The sequence below is a fragment of the Varanus komodoensis genome, unplaced genomic scaffold, assembly GCF_004798865.1.
Source record: "Varanus komodoensis strain SLA01 unplaced genomic scaffold, ASM479886v1 scaffold18_1, whole genome shotgun sequence".
Lineage (NCBI taxonomy): Eukaryota > Metazoa > Chordata > Lepidosauria > Squamata > Varanidae > Varanus > Varanus komodoensis.
The window spans coordinates 2,282,764-2,308,584 of NW_025335548.1; the positions used below are offsets into that span (position 1 = coordinate 2,282,764).

Genomic DNA, 25,821 nt, shown 5'->3' on the forward strand with positions numbered 1-25,821 from the left:
TGCATTCTACTTTTCATATACTCAACAACTGTTTATTTACATGGTAAAGTGGTATATTTTATTTTACATGGGCATATTAGAATATAAAAGTTTAAAGAGTAGTTAAATTCAAATACCTTCATTTAGCAAGCTGCAATACACTGATATCAGTAATTAATAAGACTAAAACTCAATGAACAGTTATTGGGAGTAAGTCCCAATGAACTTAGTGAGACTTCAAATAAATCATGAATAGGGTATATAGAATAAGCATATTTTTTGGAACCAACCTGTTATTTTAACTCCATCCTTAGTTTCAGTGGGTACTCCAACACCAAATTCATTTTCTCCAGCGATTCTGAAGTAATAAAATCCACCTTCTTGTAGATTGGTGACTTTGTAGGAAAGACGATGGCAATTGTTGGTTACAGTGACCCAAGCTTTCTTGCTTGCTTCTCGCTTTTCAATGTGATAATTTTTCACAGGAGCACCTCCATCATTCTCAGGAGCATCCCAAGATAACACAGCAGACTCTTTCGTTACATCTTTAACAACAATATTAGCGGGAGGTCCTGGTGAGTCAAGAACTTTAACAACTAATGTCAAAGTAGCTGTGCTTACAATATTTTGCAATGTGAGTGTATACTTTCCAGAATCATCTCTTGTTGCTTTTTCAACAGTAAGTGATGTGCAGTTATCCGAGGAATCAATATTTGCTCGTGTACGGAGATCAGTGTCTGGTTTGCTCCACAGTACATTAGGGATAGGCCTTCCCCTGAAAGGCACAGTCATTGTAAATGATCCACCGGCTTTCACAATTAAAGTCTTTCTCATTTCATTATCAATTTCAAAAGTTGGTTCTTCTTCCCTTTCTTTTGCTACTTGTGGTTCTGAGATTTCACTTGGATCACTAACACCAACTTTATTTACAGACCTTACCCTGAAAACATATTCAGCTCCAGAAGTAAGGCCAATTACAGTATATTCTGTGCCTCTGAACATTTGAATAGCAGTTGACCAATCCGTTTCACTAGTTAGTTTGTATTCAACTGTGTATCCAGTAATAGGTGCACCTCCATCAAATAATGGCTTTGCCCATCCAATTGTTATATGTGACCTTGTAGAGTCCACAATCTTGGGTCTAGACGGAGGTGATGGCAGGAAAACTGGATCTGCTGCTTTTATTAGTGGTGAAGGTTCACTTGGAAGACTAAGACCTGCAGCATTTTCTGCATATACCCGATATTCATATTCACATCCTTCACGAAGGCCTGAAGATTTGACCCTTAGATCATAAACTGGCTTTTTGTTTACACGTATCCACCGGAGGCTATTTTTCTCACGCCTTTCAATCACATAGCCATAAATGTCACTACCACCATCACTGTCGGGTCTTGCCCAACAGATGGTCATGGAGTCTTTTGTTACACTAGTAATCTCTAGAGATTTAGGCTGGCTTGGAACTGTAAAAGGATCCAGGGCCTTGACAGCATAACTTTCCAAAGGTTCCCCAACACCATACTTGTTAACACCCATCACTCTGAAGATATATTCATTTCCTTTAAGTAGTTTTGTCACTTTGCAAGATGTTGTTGGAAGCTCTGCTTCACAAAGAGTCCATGCAATTCTACTGGTTTCACGCTTTTCCACAATATAATAATCAATCTCTGCACCTCCATTTTCTTGAGGTTGTCCCCATGACAGGTGACACTTCTCAGAAGTAAGTCCTCTGATTTCTAGTGGGCCTGCTGGTGGACCAGGTCTATCAAGTACCTTGCAATTGACAGCCAATGATCTTGTCCCAGCAACATTTTGTAACGTTAGCACATACTGCCCTGAATCACGTCGAATGCAGTCTTTAACAGTAATTGCAGTAGTGTGATCTGTTGAGACAATTTCAACTCTAGCTTTTTCTTCAATGTCTTTGCCATCTTTTGACCATGAAATTACAGGCAAGGGTCGTCCAGCAATATCAGCATTGATTTTCAAGACCTCTCCAGCTTTAACAACAATGACATCTCTGAATTTGACATCCATCATAATTCTTGGAGCTTCAACATCATCCTTTACAGTTACTGGTCCCGTTGATTCAGATGGCTCACTAAATAGTCCAGCAGCATTCCTTGCAATGACACGGAATTCATATCGCTGGTCTTCAGTAAGTCCTGTTACATCAAAGAATCTTTCTTGTACATTGGTGAAGTTGCACTTTAGCCAACGACCATCTGGTAGCTCTTTGCGCTCAATGATGTAGCCTGTGATCTTTGCACCACCATCATACTCTGGTTTGGCCCATGCGAGTGAGACACATGTTCTTGTAATATTAGTCACTTCTGGTTGCCCAGGAGGATCACATGGGTCCCTTGCTGCAACAGGCTCACATGATTTGCTACATTTACCAATTCCCACAATATTTTCAGCATACACACGATATTCGTACATCAGTCCTTCATCAAGACCGGTGACCTTCATCTGTGTGTCACTTATAAGCGTTTTATTTACTTTAGTCCAAAGGATACTGCTTCTTTCTTTATGCTCAAGGTGATAACCAAGTATTTTGCTACCTCCATCATTAACTGGTTCCTGCCAGGTTACTATCATGAAGGCTTTGGTTGCATGTACAACTCGGGGAGTTCCAGGTGGACCAGGAGGATTAAATGGATACTCTGCAACAACAGGTGCAGTTTCAACATACGTGCTCTTGCCGTAGCGATTTTCTGCAGAAACACGGAACTGATATTCGGATCCTGTGGTTAAGCGAGCTACTTTAATTGAAGTTCGTGCAACTGCTGCAGATACTATACTCCATGTTGTTGTAGTTGTTTCTCTTTTCTCCACAATATAGTTATTAATTTGACAGCCACCATCATATTCAGGGGGGTTCCAAGATAAGGATATGTTGTCAGCACTGACATTGTCAATACGTAATGCAGTTGGTGGTCCTGGTCTATCAAGAACAATTACATTGATGGAAGCTGTTGTAGAGCCTGCACTGCTTGAAACATTTAATTCGTAACTGCCTACATCTTCTCTTGAAGCTTCCTTGATTAATAGTAATGTTGATGTTTTGGTTGTTTTGACATTTACCCTGGTCGTCTCTCTTAAAGGCTGTCCATCCTTCTTCCAACTAACTGATGGAACTGGCCTTCCTCTGACGGGCACATCAATCTTAAGATCTTCGCCAGCTTTAACACTGAAAGTATTGAAAAGAAGCTCAACTGAAGGCTGGATTTCAATATCCTTTGCAATTACTGGAACTCCAAGCTGTCTTGGGTCACTCTTTCCCTTTTCATTAACAGCACAGACTCGGAAAGTGTATTCTTCTCCCATTGATAATCCAGATATTGTTGCTTCTAATGTCTTTACTTGTGTGCAAGTGCTCCATTTTTCACTTCCTTTAGTTTGCATTTCTACTACATAGCCAGTTATTTTACTACCACCATCACTTTCAGGTTTCTCCCATTTAATAGTGGCACTGTTGCGTGTAACATCAACAAGAGTAACTCTTTCAGGGGGGTAGGGTGGTTCAGAAACTTTAACTGGTTCTGATGTTTCTGCTGGCAAACCAACTCCATATTCATTTGCAGCCAAGACACGGAAATAGTAACTGCATCCCTCTTGTAGCTGCTCAATTCTGAAAACATTCTTGGTGCAGTTGGTTGTAACAGTGGCATAGGCCTTCCGCGTGGTTTCTCGCTTTTCAACTATGTAATTTGTAATTTTAGCTCCACCATCAATAAGTGGAGATTCCCAAGCTAATGTCACTAAATCTTTCTTCACTTCTCTGACAGTCAAGTTCACAGGTGCACTTGGTGTATCAAGCACTCTCACATTAACAAAGGCAGTTTTCTTGCCACTATTGTTTTCTAAGGTCAGGTTATATCGACCACTGTCAAATCTGTTGACATTATCAATGACCAACATAGTATACGAACTTGTAACCTCAATCTGAGCTCTGTCACTCAGAGTGCCTTCTGCTTTTTCCCATTTTACTTCTGGCTCTGGCCTGCCTTTGATAGTGACAAACAAACGCAATGTGCCACTAGCACGCACTGTGACAACTTTTCTGAGATCTGCATCAAGTTCAATTTCAGGAGGTTCCATTTTTTCAGCAGCAACAACACTGCCAGGTATAGTGGCTGGTTCTCCAACTCCTTCTGAGTTCATAGCACAGATGCGGAAGTTGTACTCACTATTCTCTTTAAGTTTTGTTACTGTGTATTGTTTCCCTTGTAATCCAGATGGTGGTGTACAAGTTGTCCATTCATCAGCAGTTGCTTCTTTAAATTCCACAATGTATCCTTTCACAGGAGCACCGCCATCATAAATAGGCTTGTTCCATGCAAGTGAGACAGATGATCTGGAGGTGTCTGTCACTTTTGCATTGCTTGGAGGGCCTGGTGGATACACTGCATCACAGGCACGGTAGAAAACAGATGGTTCACTAGGTTCACCAACGCCAGCAGCATTTTCAGCAGAAACCCTATACTCATAGAAATGGCCATCTGTAAGTCCAGTAACCCTGAATCGCAAATCTGTCAGTCTCTTTTTATTGCACTTGGTCCATCGAATGCCATCTTTGTCTCGTTTTTCTAGAATGTAACCTTCAATTTCAGCTCCACCATCATCTGTTGGACGACCCCAGGTTACAATCATGGAATCTTTTGTGATTGCAGAAACTTCAGGTGTTGAAGGAGGACCTGGAGGTTTGTATGGATTGCATGCCAGCACAGGCTCTGATTCCAGAGGTTCACCAATTCCATATTTATTAACAGCCATTACACGGAAAATGTACTCATTGCCTGGAAGAAGCTTGGTTACTTTGTGGTTCAGAGCTTGCACATCAGATGCCACTTGTGTCCATGAAAGCCTGCTTGTCTCTCTCTTTTCTATGACATAATGTGAGATGCTAGAGCCACCATCATGTAAGGGTGGTCCCCATGCAAGGTAACATTTTTCTGCGGTCACACCTGTAACTTTCAAAGGACCCTCTGGAGGTCCAGGTCTGTCGAGCACTTTTACAGTGATTGGTATAGACTTTGTGCCACCAACATTGCTTAGTTTAAGTGTATAAACACCTCCATCCACTCTAATGCAATCTTTGACGGTGAGGGTTGTTTTCTGAATGGTAGACTTAATTTCCATTCTTGCAGTTGCTCCCTCAAATTCTTTTCCATCCTTTGACCATGTGATATCAGGAACTGGTTTGCCATGGATGTCAGCCTCAAGAGAGAATGTTTCCCCAGCATGAACAACAATAACATCTTTGTATTTTGGATCCAGTGAAGCTCTTGGTGCTTCAATTTCATCTCGAGCAATGATTGGTCCTGTGCTTTCAGATGGTTCACTTAAGCAACCAGCTGCATTTCTTGCAATTACTCTGAATTCATATCTTTGGTCTTCCACGAGACCAGTTACTGTAAACTCAGTTTCTAGGACATTTGTAAAACTGGCTTTCATCCAACGACCTTCAGGCAATTCTCTCTTTTCCACAATATATCCAGTTATCTTGCTGCCACCATCATATTCAGGCTTTTTCCATTTTAGCGTTATATAGTTTCTAGTGATAACAATTGCATCTGGACGTCCTGGTGGATCACAAGTATCGCGAGCAACATACAATTCAGATGTTTTGCTAACTTTACCGATGCCAACAATGTTCTCAGCAGAAACTCTGAATTCATATTCAAGACCTTCTTCAAGACCCTCTGTTTTGAATTTTGTGTCCTGAATGAGGGTCTTATTCACCTTTGCCCAAAGAATGCTGTTTTTATCTTTACGTTCTAGATGATATCCAATAACTTTGCTTCCTCCATCATTAACTGGTTCATTCCATTGTACTATCATGGAGTCCTTACAAGCTGTAGTGACAAATGGTGTTCCTGGTGGTCCTGGTAACTTGTATGGATATTGCACAAGAACAGGTTTAGAGTCCAGTGCAGTGCTCTTTCCGTAACGGTTTTCAGCACTAATCCTAAACTGGTATTCAGAACCTGTTTTAAGTTTTGATACTTTAATAGTTGTTCTTGCAACAGTTGCTGATACCATCTGCCAGACAGTGGTAGTTGTGTCACGTTTCTCCACAATGTAGTTGGATATTTGGCAGCCACCTGTATATGCTGGTGGTTCCCATGACAAGACAACGAAATCTGAGCTAACTTCATCAAAGCGGACAGGTCCTTGTGGTGGTCCAGGCTTCTCTAGCACTATTATACTAAGGTGCTCTGTCGCTGTGCCTGCAGTGTTGGTTGCTGTTACTGTATATTTCCCAAAGTCATCCTTGTTACTTTCTTTAATACACAAAGTAGTTGATGTTGGGGTATCTTCAACATGTAATCTTGTTGTCTGTTTAATGGGCTGACCATCTTTTTCCCAGGTGATATTAGGCTTTGGTCGAGCTATAAAGGGTATTTCTACTTTAAGGTCTTCTCCAGCCTGTACAGTATATGTGTTGAACATCAGTTTCAAATGTGGTTCAATTGTCAGATCTTTTGCAATCACAGGAACCGCCAATGGTCTGGGATCACTTTTGCCTTTTTCGTTATATGCCATGACACGGAATTGATACTCATGCCCAGAACTCAGGCCAGACACAACTGCATTGCATACTTTGGTTTCAGTGACAACGTTCCATTTATCAGATCCCTTTGGCTGCATTTCAACAATGTATCCCAAAATTCTGCTACCTCCATCATGTTCAGGCTTCTCCCACATAAACGATGCACTTCTCTGGGTCACATCGGTTAGTGTCACTTTCCCTGGAGGCAAAGGTGGCTCTGAGGCTTTGGAGGCATCTGCAGTTTCAACTGGGACACCAATTCCAAACTCATTTTCAGCCATAACTCTAAAATAATAAATTGCCCCTTCTGAAAGATTTTCAACTTTAAAGCTGGTTTTGCTGCACTTTGCACTGACATTTGCATATGCTTTTCTGGTTGATTCACGTTTATCAATCACATAGTTCTTTATCTTTGCACCACCATCATTAGCTGGAGGTTCCCACGTCAGTAAAGCATAATCTTTCTTTATTTCTTTGACTACTAAGTTTTGTGGTGGTCCTGGAGTGTCAAGTACTTTAACTGTAACAAAGGCAGACTTAGAGCCACTGCTGTTCTCTAATTTAAGTATATATTTTCCAGCGTCATTTCTATCACAATAATCAATTGATAGTTGTGTGTAATTCAGGCCCTTCTCAATCTGAACCTTATCTGTAAATTCTCCTTCTTCACGAGTCCACGTGATTTCAGGGGTTGGACGTCCTTTAAATGGTATGTTTATCCTGACAGATCCACCGGCTCTAACCACAATTCCCTTCCTTAACTCTGAATCAATATCAAGTTCAGGAGCCTCAAGTTTATCTTCTGGTTTCACTGTACCAGGAACTGCTGCAGGCTCACCTACGCCAATTTTGTTTAGGGCACATACTCTTAGTTTGTATTCTTGATGTTCAATGAGTTTTTTGATCTCAAAACGATTGACTCTCAGACCAGTCTGTGGAGTAACTATTGTCCATTCTTCTTCATCAGCTTTGCAAATTTCTACAATATAACCCAGGATCTCAGTGCCTCCATCATAAATAGGTTTACCCCATGCAACAGTAATTGAATTCTTTGTAGTATCCACAGCATGAGCATTAGTAGGTGGGCCAGGCTTGAACATAGGGTCACACGCTTTCCAGTAGGGAGTAACTTGACTTGGTTCACCAATTCCAGCTGCATTTTCAGCAGACACTCTGAATTCATATTCATGATCTTCTGTAAGTCCTGTGACCCTTAATCGCAAATCTGTAATTCGGCGTTTATTACATTTCACCCATCTGATACCAGCTCTGTCTCGTTTTTCTACAATATAGCCAACAATTTCACTGCCACCATCACTATCTGGACGATGCCAACAGACAGTCATAGAATCCTTTGTAATGTTGGTGACTTCAAGGGACTTTGGTGGACCAGGAACAACAAATGGGTTCTTCATTAATACTGGTGCAGACTCCAGGGGCTCACCAACTCCATATTTATTAACTGCCATTATGCGGAAGATATATTCATTTCCTTCAAGAAGTTTTGTTACCTTTAGCATTGTAGCTACAGCATCTGAAGCAACAACAGTCCAAGCAAGGCGACTGGTTTCTCTCTTCTCAACAATGTAATGAGAAATGTCACTACCACCATCATGGATTGGTGGAGCCCATGCTAAAGAACATTTTTCAGAAGTCACTCCAGAAACCTGGATGCTCTCTGGGGGCCCTGGCCTGTCCAGTACTTTTACTGTCACTGGTACTGATTTTGTTCCTGCAACATTGGAGGCCTGTAAAATATATTGACCACCATCAATACGTATAGCATCTTTTACAGTAATCAAAGCCTTAAAGTCTGTATTCCTGATTTCATATCGAGCAGTATCTTCAAGTACTTTATCTCCTTTCAGCCACATAATAGTAGGGATTGGCTTTCCATGGACATCAGCCTCAAGTCTGAATGTTTCTCCAGCATTTACGACTATTGCATCTTTGTATTTTGGATCCATAGAAATTCTTGGAAGTTCAACTTCATCTTTCGCTGTTATTGGTCCTGTGCTATCAGATGGCTTGCTTACTGCTCCAGCAGCATTCTTTGCAATCACTCTAAATTCGTATCGCTGGTCTTCAGTAAGGCCAGTTACTGTAAACTGAGTTTCGGTGATATTGGTAAAGCTTGCTTTCATCCAGCGACCATCAGGCAAATCACGTTTCTCTACAACATAGCCTGTAATTTTGCTGCCACCATCATATTCTGGCTTGGTCCATTGCAAAGTGATAGAGCTTCTTTTAACAACAATCGCTTCAGGGCATCCTGGTGGATCACATGGATCACGTGCTACGTAGCACTCTGAAACTTTGCTTGCTTTGCCTACACCCACAATATTTTCTGCAGATACTCTGAATTCATACTCAAGCCCTTCTTCAAGGTTAGTTGTCTTATAGTGTGTATCTTGAATAATGGTCTTATTTACTTTTGTCCATAATATGCTATTTCTTTCCTTCCTCTCAAGATGATAGCCTAATATTTTACTTCCACCATCGTTTATTGGTTCATGCCACTGCACAATCATAGAGTCTTTTGTAGCTACTGTCACAAATGGTGTGCCAGGAGGGCCTGGTTCTTTATATGGATATTGGGCAACAACTGGGTCAGACTCCAGGGCGAAGCTCTTTCCATACCTGTTTTCAGCAAATATTCTAAACTGATACTCTGTCCCAGTTTTCAGCTTTGTCACCTTGAGAGTAGTTCTTGCAACAGTAGCTGAAACTGTCTCCCATAATGTGGTGGTTGTATCTCTCTTATGAACAATGTAATTAGTAATCTGGCAACCACCTGTATATGCTGGAGGGTTCCATGATAAAGTAATACTTTCAGCACTGATATCATCAAATTTAACAGGACCTTTTGGAGGATCAGGCTTGTCTAGTGTTATAATTTCAATAGATGCAGATTTCTGTCCAACAACGTTGGCAACTGCAATCTCATACATCCCACTGTCTTCTTTATTGGTTTCTTTAATATTCAGCATGGTGAGGTTAGCTGAATCAACAACATTAACTCTAGTTGTCTGTTTTAGTGGTACGCCATCTTTGGTCCAAGTAATAGTCGGCTTAGGTCGACCAGATATTGGTATTTCGATCTTTAGGTCTTGTCCCACTTGTATGCTATAACTGTGGAATGGTGGTCTTACATCGGGTTCAATGACTAGATCTTTGGCCGTTACTGGAACAGCAAGTGATCGTGGATCACTCTTGCCCTTTTCATTCACAGCCATTACTCTAAAGAGGTATTCTTCTCCTTGAGTTAGGCTAGTAACAACTGCTTCAAGCACCTTGACACGTGCACACTCTGACCATCTCTCACTGCCCTTAACTTGCATTTCCACTATGTACTGTAATATTTTGCTCCCACCATCATGTTCAGGCTTTGCCCAGCTCAGGGAAACACTGTTTCTTGTTACATCTTCCACTGTAATCTTTCCTGGAGGCTGAGGAACTTCAGCAACTTTAACAGGATCACTTGTTTCTGCAGGTAGTCCAATTCCAAATTCATTCTCTGCAGAGACTCTGAAGTAATAATAGCAGCCCTCCTGAAGCTGATCGATTTTCCATGATGTCTTGTGGCAATTTGTTACAACAGCTGCATAAGCTTTTCTTGTCGCCTCACGCTTTTCAATAATATAATTTTTAATTTTAGCTCCACCATCTATCACAGGAGGCTCCCATGCCAGTGAAACTGAATCTTTGGTGATGTCCTTAATTTTCAGGTTAATTGGAGGACCTGGGGTATCTAGGACTCTTACACTGACAAAGGCAGACTTCTTTCCACTGCTGTTTTCTAAAGTAAGAGTGTATTTCCCAGAGTCAAATCTGTTAACATTGTCAAGAACCAGTGAGGTAAAGCTGCTTGTGCTGTCAATAATAGCTGCCTCTCTGATATCACCATCCACTTTACCCCATTTTACTTCAGGCGTTGGGCGTCCTCTGATAGGAACAAATAATCTTAAGGAACCTCCAGCTCTTACATTAATAACTTTTCTCAGCTCCATGTCAAGATCAAGGTCTGGAGCTTCCAGCTTTTCTTCAACAATAATAGTTCCAGGAACATCAGCATGCTCTCCTACTCCAGCTTTGTTAACAGCACAAATGCGGAATTTGTACTCATGTTTTTCCAACAATTTTTCTACTTCCATATTTGTTTTCTTAATTCCAGTTGGTGGTGTACAAATTGTCCAGTCTCCAACACTTACATCACAACATTCAACAATGTACCCTTGAATTTCAGAGCCACCATCATAGATTGGTTTACCCCAGGAAAGGAAAACTGAAGATCTTGTAACATCTATTGCTTTGGGATTATTAGGTGGACCAGGTTTGTAGATGGGGTCACAAGCTTTATAATAAATAGAAGGTGGACTGGGTTCACTGAGGCCAGCTGCATTTTCAGCTGAAACTCTGTATTCATAATCATGATTTTCTATAAGTCCAGTAACTCGGTATCGAAGCTCACTTATCAAACGTTTGTTACATCTTGTCCACCGAATGCCTTCTTTATCACGTTTTTCTAGTACATATCCCAAAATTTCACTGCCACCATCAGAAGCTGGTCTGTCCCATACAACAATCATAGAATCTTTGGTAACAGCTGAAACCTCTGGTGCCTTTGGTGGAAGTGGCACCACGAAAGGATTCTTCGCAACTACGGGTTCAGATTCAAGAGGTTCACCAACACCATATTTGTTTACAGCCATGATACGGAAGATATATTCATTGCCTTCCAAAAGTTTTGTAACTTTGCAACTAAGAGTCTGTACATTGGCATCAACCAAAGTCCAAACTAAGCGACTGGTTTCTCTTCTTTCAACAACGTAATGTGAAATGTCACTGCCACCATCCTCCAGTGGGGGCTTCCATGATAGTGTACATTTCTCAACAGTAACTCCTGTTATAACAACAGGCCCTTCAGGAGGACCAGGTCTGTCAAGAACCTTGACGTGAATAGAAGCTGTTTTTTCGCCTGCAACATTCTTTGCTAGCAATACATAATGCCCACTGTCAACACGAATGGCTTCTTTTACACTTAGGCTTGTGGCAAAGTCAGTACTTTTGATATCCAAACGTGCTGTGTTGGATAGCTCCTTATCACCTTTAAGCCAATGAATTGAAGGTAATGGCTTGCCAAAAACATCAGCATCAATCCTGAATGATTCACCAGCATGCAGTACAAGTGTTTCTTTAAATTTGGGATCCATACTTATACGTGGTGGCTCTACTTCATCTCTTGCTGTGATTGCCCCTGAACTTTCGGATGGTTCACTGAAGACACCTGCAGCATTACGTGCGATGACACGGAACTCATACCTTTGATTTTCAACTAGGCCAGTTACTTCAAACTGAGTCTCAATTACATTTGTAAAGCTTGCTTTCATCCAGCGGCCATCTGGTAACTCCTTCTTTTCAACAATGTAGCCTGTGATCTTGCTTCCACCATCATATTCTGGTTTCTTCCACTGAAGAGTAACAGAGTTTCTTGTGACAATTATAGGCTCTGGACGACTTGGAGGATCACAAGGATCATGTGCTGTGTAGCATTCTGAAGCTTTACTTGCCTTTCCAATGCCAACTATATTTTCTGCATAAACTCTGAATTCATATTCAAGTCCCTCCTCAAGTCCAGTTGTTTTAAATTTAGTGTCTGGAATTGCGGTTTTGTTCAATTTAACCCAGAGGATGCTATTTCTTTCCTTGCGCTCCAAGTGATAACCAATAATCTTGCTGCCACCATCATTGACTGGTTCATTCCAATGCACAACCATACTATCCTTGGAGATTTGGGGTACATAAGGTGTTCCAGGTGGGCCAGGTACTTTGTATGGATACTGGGCAACCACAGAGTCTGATGTAAGGTATGTACTCTTTCCATATCTGTTTTCAGCTGCAATTCTGAATTGATATTCACATCCAGTTTTCAATCGACAAGCTTTTAGAGTTGTTCGAGCGACGGTAGCTGAAATTATCTGCCAAGCAGTAGTGGATGTATCTCTCTTTTCTACAATGTAATTGTTGATAGAACTGCCACCATCATACTTTGGTGGTTCCCAAGAAATGGTAACACTATCTGCAGTCACTTCATCAAACTTTACTGGTCCAGTTGGAGGTCCTGGCTTGTCAAGGACAATAATATTAAGGGTTTCAGTAGCTTCACCTGCACAATTAGAAAGTTTAACTAAATATTGTCCAACATCTTCTTTACAAGCCTCCTTTATTGTTAGTAATGTGTTGTTGTCCGTATTTTCTTCATTTACTCTAGTTGTTTGTCTCAGTGGCACATCGTCTTTAAGCCATACTATAGATGGTTTGGGTCGACCAACAAATGGAACATCAACCTTTAAGTCTTCACCTGCTAATACACTGAAAGTGGTAAACAACAATTTGAAGGCTGGTGGTATCACAAGATCCTTGGCAATCACTGGTACGCTCAATTGCCGTGGATCACTGATTCCTTTTTCATTCTGAGCTGAAACACGGAAGGAATATTCTTCACCCTGGATCAGTCCAGTTATAGTAGCTTCAGTAACTTTTACATTAGCACATGTGGCCCATCGGTCACTGCCTTTGCTTTGCATTTCTACAATGTAACCTAGAATTCTGCTTCCTCCATCATGTTCTGGTTTTTCCCAGGTCAAAGATACACTGTTTCTTGTCACATCCAATAATGTTATTTTTCCTGGAGGAAGAGGCCTTTCAGATACCTTAACGGATTCTGCTGTTTCAACAGGTAGACCTATTCCGTATTCGTTTTCAGCAAGGACCCTGAAATAATAGTTGCAGCCTTCCTGTAGGTTGTCCACTTTCCAGGTGGTCTTGTGACAATTGGCCATAACAGTTGAGTATGCTTTTCTTGTTGCTTCACGCTTTTCAACAACATAGTTCTTTATCTTAGAGCCACCATCTATGAGGGGAGGTTCCCAGGAAAGTGTGACAGATGACTTTGTGATCTCTTTTATTTTCAGGTTCTGTGGTGCTCCAGGTGTATCAAGAACTCTTACAATTACAAAAGCTGATTTGCTGCCTGAACTGTTCTCTACAGTCAGTATATACTTGCCACTGTCAAATCTATTCACGTTTCCAACTGTAAGTAATGTGTAAGAGCTTGTAGATTCAATAGTGGCTTTGTCAAGAGATTCTCCAAGTTCTCTTGTCCATTTCACTTCAGGTGCTGGTCTTCCTTTAATTGGGACAAAAAGTCTTAAAGTACAGCAAGCTCTAATAATCACAATCTTCCGTAGGTCTGCATCAAGTTCAATCTCTGGGGGCAGCATCCTTTCTTCAGCCTTTGGTGTTCCAGGAACAAGAGCAGGTTCTCCAATGCCTTCAGAGTTCATCGCATATATTCTGATTTTATATTCCTGGTTTTCTTTGAGATTGGTGATGGTAAAGGAAGTGGCCTTCAGTCCTGCAGGTGGAGTTACAATTTTCCACTCATCTTCATCAGGTAATGCTATTTCAACCATGTAGCCTGTGATTTCTGAGCCACCATCATATATTGGCTTATTCCAAGCAATTGTAATGGAAGATTTGCTTGTATCTAAGACACGAGGGTTGCCAGGTGGACCAGGCTTAAACACAGTATCACAAGCTTTGTAGAACTGACTGCTTGGGCTTGGTTCACTTACACCAGCAGCATTTTCAGCCTTTATTCGGTATTCATATTCATGACCTTCTGTGAGTCCAGATACTTTATATCGCAAATCTGTGACAACCCGCTTATTACATTTCACCCAGCGTAATCCAGCTCTGTCACGGCGTTCTATAATGTAATTGGTTATAGGACTTCCACCATCGGAATCAGGATGTCCCCAGCATACAATCATAGAATCTTTGGTTATGGCAGTAACTTCAGGTGTCTTGGGTGGATCAGGTACTGTATAAGGATTTACTGCAAGAACAGGTTCTGATTCTAGGGGTTCACCAACCCCATATTTGTTAACAGCCATAACACGGAAGATATATTCATTGCCCTTCAATAGCTTTGTGACCTTTAATTTTGTCACTGGAACTTCTGTGGCTACAGATGTCCAAGCCAATCTACTAGTTTCACGTTTTTCTACAACATAGTGATCAATACTTGCACCTCCATCATCCAAAGGTGGTAACCATGACAGGACACATTTTTCTGAGGTAACTTCAGACACAGTCAAAGGTGCTTCTGGAGGACCAGGTCTGTCTAGAACTTTCACATTAAAGATATGTTTGGCAAAGCCACCAGGATTGGAAGCTGTAAGCGTATATGCACCTCCATCCCTTCTTGTAGAATCTTTATTGATCAGAACTGTTGAGAAATCTGCTATTTTAATTTCCATTTTTGCTGTGTCTTCAAGCTCCTTCCCGTCTTTTGTCCATGTCAGAGTTGGTGGAGGACGGCCGACAACATCAGCTTCAAGTCTGAAAACCTCGCCTGCTTTTAATACTACAGTGTCTTTGTATTTAGCATCAACCATTATCCTTGGTGCTTCAATCTCATCTCTGCATGTTATGGCATCTGATGGTTCAGATGGTTGGCTAACAGCACCAGCAGCATTTCTAGCTATTACACGGAATTCATAAGCAGCATCTTCTGTGAGGCCACTAACAGTGAACTCGGTTTCTAGTATATTGCTGAAGTTAGCCTTTAGCCACCGGCCATTTGGAAGATCTCTCTTCTCAACTGTGTAGCCAGTTATCTTAAAACCACCATTATATTCAGGCTTTGTCCATTTAAGTGCTACAGTATGTCTTGTGATATTGATAGGAACTGGCTTGCCGGGAGGATCAATAGGGTCAAGAGCAAGTGTTGGCTCAGATGGCTTGCTCGGCTTGCTTTTGCCTGCCATATTTTCTGCTATGACTCGGAATTCATATGCAATGCCGTCTGCAAGCCCACTTGATTTGAAGATGTTGCCTGATACTAAGGCTTTACTTACAGTGTGCCACAGAATGCTATTTCGTTCTTTTCTTTCAACATGATATCCCAAAATTGGACTTCCTCCATCTGTAAGAGGCTCATGCCAGCTAATGCTAATTGAATCTTTTGTGACTGCAATCACCTGAGGAGTACCTGGTGGCCCAGGAACTTTAAAAGGGAAGCTGGCAATTACATTCTCTGAAGTAATAGCTGGGCCCGAACCATATCTGTTCTGAGCTTTAACACGGAATTGGTATTCAGTTCCAGTAGTTAGACGTGCAGCCTTATATGTGGTACGTATAACAGTAGTTGCTAACTCAGCCCATGAGGTACTGTCGGTTTTACGCATTTCTACCACATAGTTACTTATTGGAACCCCTCCATCATTCAGTGGAGGTTCCCATGAGAAGGTGACAAAGTCAGATGAAATTTCATCAAATTTGATTGGTCCTGTAGGAGGTCCAGGAACATCATGCACCTGCACAGTTATAACATCACTAACTTCACCAACAATGTTTTTAGCAGAGAGTGGATATCTGCCACTGTCATTTCTTGTACATTCATTAATGGTTAAGATAGTTGCAGTAGCAGTATTTTCAAAGTTCACCCTTTGGGTTTGTTTAAGTATCTGGTCTTCTTTTTTCCAAGTAATTGTTGGTCTTGGGCGACCAAGCACAGGAATCTCAACTTTGATATTGTCACCAGCTCTGGCAATTATTGTTTTCTGATAAATACCACGCAAATCAAACTCTGGAAGCATCATTTGCTCTTTGACAACAACTGGTCTGCTTTCCCGTGGATCACTTCTTCCCGCACTATTTACTGCCATAACCTGGAAAGTATACTCTTCATTCTCAGTGAGATTTTTTACTACACATTCTAAATTTTTCACAGTTGTGATATGTGTCCACTGAGTCGAACCCTTTTTCTGCGCCTCAATTACGTAACCGGTAATCTTGCTACCACCATCATGTTCTGGTTTTGGCCAAGCTAGGCTGACTGAGTTCCTTGTGATATCCATAATATTAAGGCTCTCTGGAGGTGATGGTGCTTCGGTTGCTCGGATAGGTTCAGCAGTTTCAGCAGGTTCACCAATTCCAAATTCATTTTCAGCAAATACTCTGAAGTAATATTCACACCCTTCAGCCAAATTAGGAATCCTAAGAGAACATTTCGGGCACTTGGTTGAGACGGTTGAGTATGCCTTTCGCGTTGACTCACGTTTTTCAACAATATAATTTGTTATGCGCGAACCACCATCAATTAGAGGCATATCCCACTGGAGGGTGATGCTGTCTTTACATATGTCTCTAGGTTTAAGATTTATTGGTGGTCCTGGGGTATCCAGGACTTTTACATTTACGAAACCAGTTTTCTTGCCAGCTGCATTTTCAAGGGTCATTACATATTTTCCTGCATCGTATCTATTACATTCTGTCACGATGAGAAGAGAGAAGGAATCAGTATTTTCAATATTGGCACGTGCTTTCAGAGGGATATCATCCTTGGTCCATGTAACTTCAGGAGTTGGACGTCCCTTAATTGGAACAAATACCCGAATGGTCAGTCCAGCTCTAACAACAAGAGTTTTTCTCAGCTCAGCATCTAATTCAAAATCAGGAGCCACTTCACGTTCCTTGATTTCAACATCTCGAATATGGGCTGGTTCACCGGCACCAGCATCATTGAGGGCAGTAATTCTAAAATTGTATTTGGCTCCTGTCTGGAGATTACAAACAACAAATTGGGTAATTCTTAGAGCAGTTCCAATGGTATCCTTCACCCATGTATCTTCTCCTTCTTTTTGATGCTCCACAATATATCCAGTGATTTCAAGTCCACCATCATAATGAGGTTTCCCCCATGCTAGGCTAGCACTTGTTTTTGTTGTATCAGTTACTCTTGGGTTGGAAGGAGGTCCTGGTGGATCTAGAGTAATAAAAAAAAAAGGGCGGGGGGAGAAGACACTTGCTTAGAAACTGTTTTTATACAAAACTGTGCCAGTAATGCAGTGTGAAGGAATTTCTAAAAGCACAAAAATCATACTAACATGCAGCATCCTTGGTTAGTACTGGTTGAGAAACATCACTTGGTGGACCAATTCCTGCTCTGTTTTCTGCACTGACACGGAATTCATATTCATTTCCTTCTAGGAGTCCAGTCACCTTGCACCTAAGGTCTGATACTGGTTTCTTTGATACTCTGATCCATCTCACACCTTTCTTTTCTCTTCTTTCCACATGATAGCCAGTGATTTCACTGCCACCATCATCAATTGGTCTCTTCCAGCTCACAGTAACACTGTTTTTCGTAACATTTGATACTTCTGGTTTACCAGGAGGACCAGGAGGGCCTGGATAGGGGAAAAACAGATTTGGAACAATGTAAACACTCACACACACAGTGAAAGCAATTTATTGTAAAACCTTTTTGTGGCTTTGCTTACCAAATCTATCCACCATCTTAACTGGTTCTGACTGGGATGGTTCTCCCTTGCCATACTGGTTCACAGCTGAGACACGGAAGATGTACTCATTTCCTTGGATAAGCTTCGTAACAACATGCCTACAGGACTGGATGTCTTCTGCAACCTGAGTCCACAGCAGACGGCTGGTTTCTCTCTTCTCAAGTACATAGGACTTGATTGGTGATCCTCCATCTTCTGCAGGAGGTGTCCATGTGAGAGTAGCTTTTTCAGCTGAGACATTGCTGATTTCAATTGGTCCAGGAGGGCCTGGCACATCTAAAACTTTTACATGTACATTCTCTTGTTTAGTACCGAAAGGATTGGTTGCAGTGATTGTATATTCGCCAGAATCTTTTCGAGCTGCATACTTGATAGTAAGTGTGGAAGAGGTTGGAGTCGATTCAATGTGAACAGTCTCTGATGGTTTAAAATCTTTTCCTGCCTTGGACCATGCTGAAGTTGGCAGTGGTTTACCATGGATGCTAATAGCAGACATTGTGATGGTTTCTCCAGCTTTAACAGTCAGGCCATCTTTGACAGCAGGATCAATAACAATAGTTGGAGCCTCTGTAAAGGAAAATTGATTTGTCAGAAAAATGATGATTTAGAAGCTATATTAATGGAATAAAATGGATGTGTGCCTTTACTGGGAATACGCACCATACTCGTCCTTGCATATAATGGCTCCTGTACTTTCTGATGGAGGACTAATGGCTCCAGCAGTATTCTTAGCTCTAATTCTGAATTCATATTTTGAACCTTCAAAGAGGTCAGTTACTGTATATGCACAGTCCGGAACATTTACATGATTGGCCTTCGTCCAAGTCTTTGAAGGCAGATCACGTTTCTCCACTATGTAGCCAATTAATTTGTGTCCACCATCATATTTTGGTTCTGTCCAGATCAGAGTCACTGAGTTTCTAGTTATGCTGATAACTTCAGGCTTCCCAGGAGGATCTGAAAAGCAGCAACAGAAGGCAGAAATAGTAAGCTTGATCTCGGTGGACTTTTTAAACTCATGTAACACTCTCTTTCTCCAGGTAACTTACCAATGGGATCCAGGGCAACAATGGGTTCAGAGGGCAGACTGGGTTTACCAACCCCAGCTAGATTGATTGCCATCACTCTAAATTCATATTCTAAACCTTCAGTTAACCCTGTCACCCTGAAGTCTTTCATCCTTAGTGGAGTCTTGTTTGCACGCTTCCACAAAATGCTGTTTCTTTCTTTATATTCAAGGTGGTAACCTGAAGGAGAAAATGAACATGGAGAACAATAATTTTAAAAGGTAAATGTGAAAGTACAATTGACCTAATAAAAACAGTATTTCCCTTGAGCACCCTTGAAGTCTCTACTGGAAAGGAGTTTATATTGGCTGCCTTTGTGTAACCAATAGAAGCCCTTAGCAATAAGCTCAAGAACCTGAATGAAAAGAATAGAAAGCCCAACTCTTACCTGTTTGCAAAAGGTTCCTTGGCCACTACTTTTTTCTGTGCTCAATTACCTAACCAGTGGTCTTACTACCACCCCCATGTTCACCAATTCCAAATTCATTCTAAGTCAGTAAGCTGAAGCTATATTCCTATTCTTCAGGATAATTTTTTTGTCATCATCATAGCTTATTGGGCAAACTGATTCAGGCCTCACAGTCTTATACATTTAAACAAACATTATTCCAATTCACATACATCTCATTTTCATGTGTTCATTTATTACAATAGCCAAAGGTCTTTGGACAGCTAATTTTGCCACCTAAATATAGATGTACTACAGATTTATTTCATTTCTTTAGTTTGCTCTATTTGGAAGACTAGTGCTGCATTGTGAGGAAACAAAACCCAGTTCTTTAAAATCTCACATCATGATTTGTATTGGAAACTCTGGGAAGGAAAACTTAGGAGAATTGAAAGCAAGATGAAAGCCCAAAGAGTATACCTGTGATTGGTGAGCCACCTGTCTTTTTGGGGTCTGTCCATACTAAAGATGCAGAATCATGCCTAACCTCAACGATTTTGGGTGGTGGTGGAGCATCAGGAACATCTAGAAAATGTAATAAACATAAGAAGAATTATACTGGATCATAAAAAATAAAATAAAACATCGTACAATAAGCATGTTATGTTGGGCTTACCAAATGGATGTCTTGCAATTATAGGTTCAGATTTAAGACCTTCCCCTACTCCATATTTGTTTTCAGCGCTGATTCTGAAAGTATATTCATTTCCTTCATGAAGCCTTGTAACTCTAAAGGTAGTTTTCTGGACAGCAGATGCACATGTGACCCATTTATTATTCACATTGTCTCTCTTCTCAAGGATGTAGTTAGTGATTTCTGAACCACCGTCATCTTTTGGAGGACCCCACTTTAATGTCATAGCATCAGCTGTGACTTCCTCAAATTTCACAGGCCCCGTTGGAATTCCAGGTTTGCCAACAACCTTCATGGAAATAGTGCCTTCTTTGGTGCCAGCAACGTTCTTCAGTGTGATTGTATATTTTCCAGCATCATTTTTATGGCAGTCACGTACCAGGAGCGTAGTGTTAACTGCTGTAGCTTCAAATGCAACCCTTCCTGTCTCAGTAAGGGCCAGATCGTCTCCTTTCTTCCAGGTCACAGTTGGTGCTGGCTTGCCTTTAATTGGGATTTTCAGACGGAAAGAGCTGCCTTCTCTAGCTATATAGCACAAGCCTGGCAGGTCTCTTAAGTCAAGATCAGGTGGCACTGTAAAACACAAGGTACTAAATAGTTACATGCTCAGTGCAGCAGTTTTATCCAACTGTGTTTTTCTAGTTACAATCAGTTCTCTGGTGTGATGGTACACCCTACAAAGCAGATTTTCAGACAGCTACAAGAGAGAGGCAAGGAGAAGAAAGCCCCATTGCATTAGCAGGCCTCCCTTAGTATAATTTTAAATTTAACCCAGTTAATGCAATTGCTTTGGTTCAGTAATATCCATTCTGCCCCTCCTGCTACCCTCCCCGCAATAGGATGAGAAAAGAAGGGCACGTGTCTTGTGGCACCTTTGTGGCATTTGCTGCTATGGACTAAGATGACTATCCCACTAGAAGTTCTATTCCTTGCTCATGTGGCACATACTGATGGGAGCAAAGGATGAGAACATGCAAATCTCTACTTACCAATATCATCCCTTGCTACCACTGTGATTTCACTAGGTGTTCCATACCCGGCTTCATTTTGTGCTCTCACTCGGAAAAGGTATTCTTTTCCTTCTTTTAAGTCTCTTGTAGAATACTGGAGATTCATCGACCTCATAACTTCATGCCACTGATTTTCAGCTGTCATTAGCTCAACAATATAAGCATTAATACGGCTTCCACCATCACTAATAGGCTTTTTCCATGATAAATTGCAAGATGACTTTGTGACTGCCAGAGCCTTTAAGTCTACAACGGGTCCCGGTGTTTCTGGTAGGGAGGAAGAATGGTATTAGTAAGGTTCGAAATAATATTAGAAACACAAGACCCTTTTAAAAGCTCGTTAGGATAAGACCATAAATTTCCTCACCAGAAGCTTTAACAGCATCCCGAGTTTCACAGGGGTCACCAATGCCATATTCATTCTCAGCAAAAACCCTGAAGAAGTATGATTTCCCTTCTTCTAAGTTAGAAATCCTGAAGCTTGTTTTTGGACACTCTGTGGTTACTGTGGACCATGATTTTCTCTCTGCATCACGTTTTTCAACCACATAGTTCTTCACTGGACTCCCACCATCAATTATAGGGGGCTCCCATGAAATGAAGGCAGAATCTTTCGATGCTTCTTTTACAATCAGATTAATAGGTGGTCCAGGAGTGTCTGTATTAAAACAAGTTAGCACATTGAATTTATTGAGAAAATATTTCATTCAAAAAATTATGTTTGTGTCTGTGCATGCAGGTATGTGAACACACACACATACACACACATTTATGTGTATATATGTGTAATTGGCAGTAGCTGTAGAACTTACCAAGCACTTTGACTACAATGGTGTATGACTTTTTGCCACAGCTGTTCTCCAGGTTCAGAACATACTTTCCAGCATCATATTTATTTACATTTTCACACCTCAGGAAGGTGTCAAAGTCAGTTGATTTGATGTCCAGTCCTTGCCTGTCTCTTAAGTTGGCATCCACTTTAGTCCACCAAATCTTTGGAGGGGGACGGCCTCTTACTGGCACATAAAGCCTCATTGTGACTCCAGCACGCAATACCAGGACCTTCCTCAATTCAGCATCAAGTTCTCCCTCAGGTGGAACTGTATTTTAAAATAAATATATATATAAAAGTAAAGATACATGCTTAAATGAACTATTGAAAATAGAAGGAAAATAGGAGAGACAGGGTGGAGTGGGCTGGGGTGGCATGGAAAGGAAAGGAAAGGACAAAACTTATGAAGAAACAACACAAGGAAAATAACACTCAATTATTTTAAAGGAGGAATGATGAGTAGAGAGGAAACCCCTCTAAAAGTTACTCTCAGTTGCAAGTTTTTATGTCATTTAACCAACGAATACATGGTTTTTCATATTCTTTAACATTCTTCTGAGTTAATATTTGAATTAACTATTCACTAATAGACAGTGATGTTTGAATTAACCATCACTAATAGTATTTGAATTAGCCATGTGAGGGGCTCGTCAAATGTGAGTTTCTGCTGAGATGTAACTGTTAAGAGGTTTCTATTCAAACAACTATGCTCATTTTTCACTCATCATGTTGTACTTTTCCACTGTCACTTTGAAGACAGGAACATTTTTCTGAACAGAAGGAGTGATTTCAGGATAATTTAGAATGTTGATAGCAATGCTGGCCCAAAAAGCAAGGTCTTCTATACTGCAGAAGATTTTAGGAAAGGCACCACATGATGTGCTATTGTTGACAGGTTAGAGATAGTAGTATATGGACAAGACAAATGCAAATTCATAAAACAGTTCCTTATGGATCCTCTGCTGTCTCTTAAGCCCTAAACTAAAGCTTCCATCCTTATTCCCCTCAAACTGCACTAATTCTAGCAGCATGATTGCTTTTCAGGATACTCACTTAAGATGTCTTTCGCTAGGTGCTTGTCTGGCACATCACTTGGGTCACTGTAGCCAACCTTATTGACAGCATAAACACGGAACTGGTATTCTGTGTTCTCTGAGAGTCCAGTCACAACATAATGGGTATCTGGCAAGTTCTTTGGCAAATTGCATCTGACCCAGTTATCTGTGTCTACTCGTTTTACTTCCACAAGGTAGCCGATAATGGGGCTTCCACCATCATATGCTGGTTTGGACCAAGACAGACTTATAGAACTACGTGTGCTGTCAACCACCTTGGGGAATGCTGGTGGGCCGGGAGGATCTGAGAATGAAAGCAAAAGGAAGTCACACAGAGCACAATTATAAATGGGCCACAGGATGTGGTCACACCTGCACACACAACCATACGAGATTTTTAAAAATACACATATATTCAACTTACACTGAGGATCTCGAGCGTATGCTGCCTTAGATGGGCCACTCGGTTTTCCTGGTCCAGCTTTATTCAGCGCAGTTACTCGGTATTCATACTCCGATCCTTCCTGGAGTCCAGTGGCCTTTATAGTTCTTTCAATAACTGGCTTTCTGTTCACTTTTGTCCAGTTAACAGCTTTAGTTTCCCGTTTCTCCACAATGTATCCAGTTATAGGGGAGCCACCATCATCAGCAGGTGGTTTCCAGCTTACAGTCATGAAGTCTTTTGTTATGTTACTAATTATAGGTGGCTCACAGGGTCCAGGAACATCTATAAATAATTATTTGAAATGTACTTCAGCAGCCATCCAAACACAAATCACCACCAACTGAAAAGAGGAAGCTACAACAATATGCTTACCATAAGGATTCTTAGCCACGGCTGGTTCAGTCAAGATTGGGTCACCCACTCCATATTTGTTTTCAGCGGAAATGCGGAATTGGTACTCATGCCCTTCAATCAGTTTCTCAACACTGCAGCTGGTGATTGGGACATTAGCAGTGACTTGAGCCCAGTTGGGCCTGCTGGTTTCTCGTTTGTCAACAATGTAATTAGTAATGTCTGATCCTCCATCTTCAAGAGGAGGTTCCCAAGAAAGCATTGCCCGATCTGAATACATGTTTGTAATCTTGACTGAGGCTGGAGGGCCAGGTTTGTCTGGGGAAAAATAGGCAGGGAGTCAAGTCTCACAACTGCAACTTTTTCTGATGTTTAAATAAAGTAACTTACATTAAACTTTAACCTACCTAATACTTTAAGTTTAATCGTTGCTGACTTGGAACCACTGGCATTTTCTGCAGTAATAGTATAGTCTCCCGTTTGTTTTCTAATCACACTGAAAAGCTCCACAGTAGATAAGTTCCTCTTGGTGGTTATCTTGATTCCTTCAGCTGGTTTGAGAATCTCTCCTTCCTTCTTCCAAGTAATAGATGGCATAGGCTTGCCAAACACATTCGCTTCAAGGCAAACATTGCTTCCAGCTTTTACTACAAGTAAGGATTTCATTCCGACGCCGAGCTCTATTTTTGGTGGTACTGAAAGGTAAATACATATATATAGATATTGCAAAGGGTACTTACTGGGAAGGTTACATTTTTTGCTTATTATTAACAGTATTCAGTTAATACATTACTTACCATTTTCTGGCTTAACAGTTATTGGGTCAGAAGGTTCAGAAGGAGAGCTAATGTTCACGGCCGTTTTTGCTATTGCTCTGAATTGGTACTGTGCACCTTCCTCCAAATCAGTTGCAGTGTATTCCTCTTGAGGTATTTGGTAAGGACTGGTATTGCATCGGACCCATTTATCTCCAGGCAGCTTACAGGCTTCAACAAAGTATCCAATTATCTTGCTGCCACCATCATGTTTTGGCCTTGCCCAGATAAGGGACACAGTACTCTTAGTGACGTCAATAACTTCAGGTTTACCAGGAGGATCTAAAAAAAAAAAAAGAAAGATAATCCAGCAAAATTAATTCTAAGACCCATTCATTTCACTGGAGCAGGACATCGCTTATGCTTAATGCCCTTAAGGAAATCAGTGAGGCTGAAAAGTTCTTCACATTGTCTGGATTTTGCCTTATATTACTAATATCAGCAATAAAATTTGAACAATAAGGGCAAAATGTTTTGCTTACCGACTGGCGTTCTTGCTGTAACAAAATCTGTTGGTTTACTAGGCTTGCTTGCCCCTGCTTTGTTCAGAGCATAGATTCTAAAGGTGTACTCAAGGCCTTCGATGAGGTTTGCACACGGGTATTCTGTGGATCGCACCAGGGTATCATTGGCCTTCACCCATAGCAAACTGTTCCTTTCCTTGCGCTCTATGAGATAACCAGTTATTGGACTGCCTCCATCACTGTCTGGCCTGTCCCATGCCACAAAAATGCAATCCTTGTTCACCTTGGTAACACGCGCGTTCTTTGGTTCACTAGGCACATCTGTAGAGGAAGAAATGAGAAAAAAATGCTGATCATTGTATTACTGCAAGCATTCTGTTGAGGACTGTACCACTTCTTGAGTCAGACATACCAAACGGAAACCTTGCAATCATCTTATCGGATTGAAGTGGCTCGGAAATGCCAAAACGATTTTCAGCGCGAACACGGAACATGTATTCTTCTCCAGGGGTTAGTTTGCCAACTCTGCAATTTGTCTTTGTGACAGAAGCTATTGCTGTTATCCAGTCTCCCCTGCTGACATCACACTTTTCAACCACATAGTTGGTGATGTTACTACCGCCGTCCTCAAGAGGAATGTGCCATGACAAAGAGCAGGCATCAGCATCTATATCTGAAATTTCAAATGGTGGCTGTGGTGGACCAGGGGCATCTGTAGAATGATATAAAAAATACAGGTTTAAGGTGATTGTGGATCAGATTAAAGGCAAATATGTAAAGAATCAAGTAT

The 25,821-nt window shown here is 41.1% G+C and overlaps 1 protein-coding gene across 50 annotated transcripts in view; it reads right to left on the reverse strand.

Annotated features, from left to right (window-relative positions):
- Positions 1-25,821, reverse strand: part of TTN (titin) — a 283,766-nt gene that overhangs the window by 28,921 nt on the left and 229,024 nt on the right. For all 50 annotated transcript variants that reach the window (XM_044426908.1, XM_044426892.1, XM_044426914.1 and 47 more), the window contains 17 exons: positions 25,444-25,743; positions 25,050-25,352; positions 24,550-24,849; positions 24,160-24,447; positions 23,774-24,070; positions 23,381-23,683; positions 22,955-23,260; positions 21,882-22,169; positions 21,437-21,727; positions 21,049-21,336; positions 20,042-20,632; positions 19,846-19,950; positions 18,960-19,157; positions 18,571-18,867; positions 17,890-18,477; positions 17,494-17,796; positions 270-17,372 (listed from right to left, as the gene is read on the reverse strand). In XM_044426908.1, coding sequence (XP_044282843.1) covers positions 270-17,372; positions 17,494-17,796; positions 17,890-18,477; positions 18,571-18,867; positions 18,960-19,157; positions 19,846-19,950; positions 20,042-20,632; positions 21,049-21,336; positions 21,437-21,727; positions 21,882-22,169; positions 22,955-23,260; positions 23,381-23,683; positions 23,774-24,070; positions 24,160-24,447; positions 24,550-24,849; positions 25,050-25,352; positions 25,444-25,743 — 22,149 coding nt within the window. The remainder of the gene's footprint in view (positions 1-269; positions 17,373-17,493; positions 17,797-17,889; positions 18,478-18,570; positions 18,868-18,959; positions 19,158-19,845; positions 19,951-20,041; positions 20,633-21,048; positions 21,337-21,436; positions 21,728-21,881; positions 22,170-22,954; positions 23,261-23,380; positions 23,684-23,773; positions 24,071-24,159; positions 24,448-24,549; positions 24,850-25,049; positions 25,353-25,443; positions 25,744-25,821) is intronic.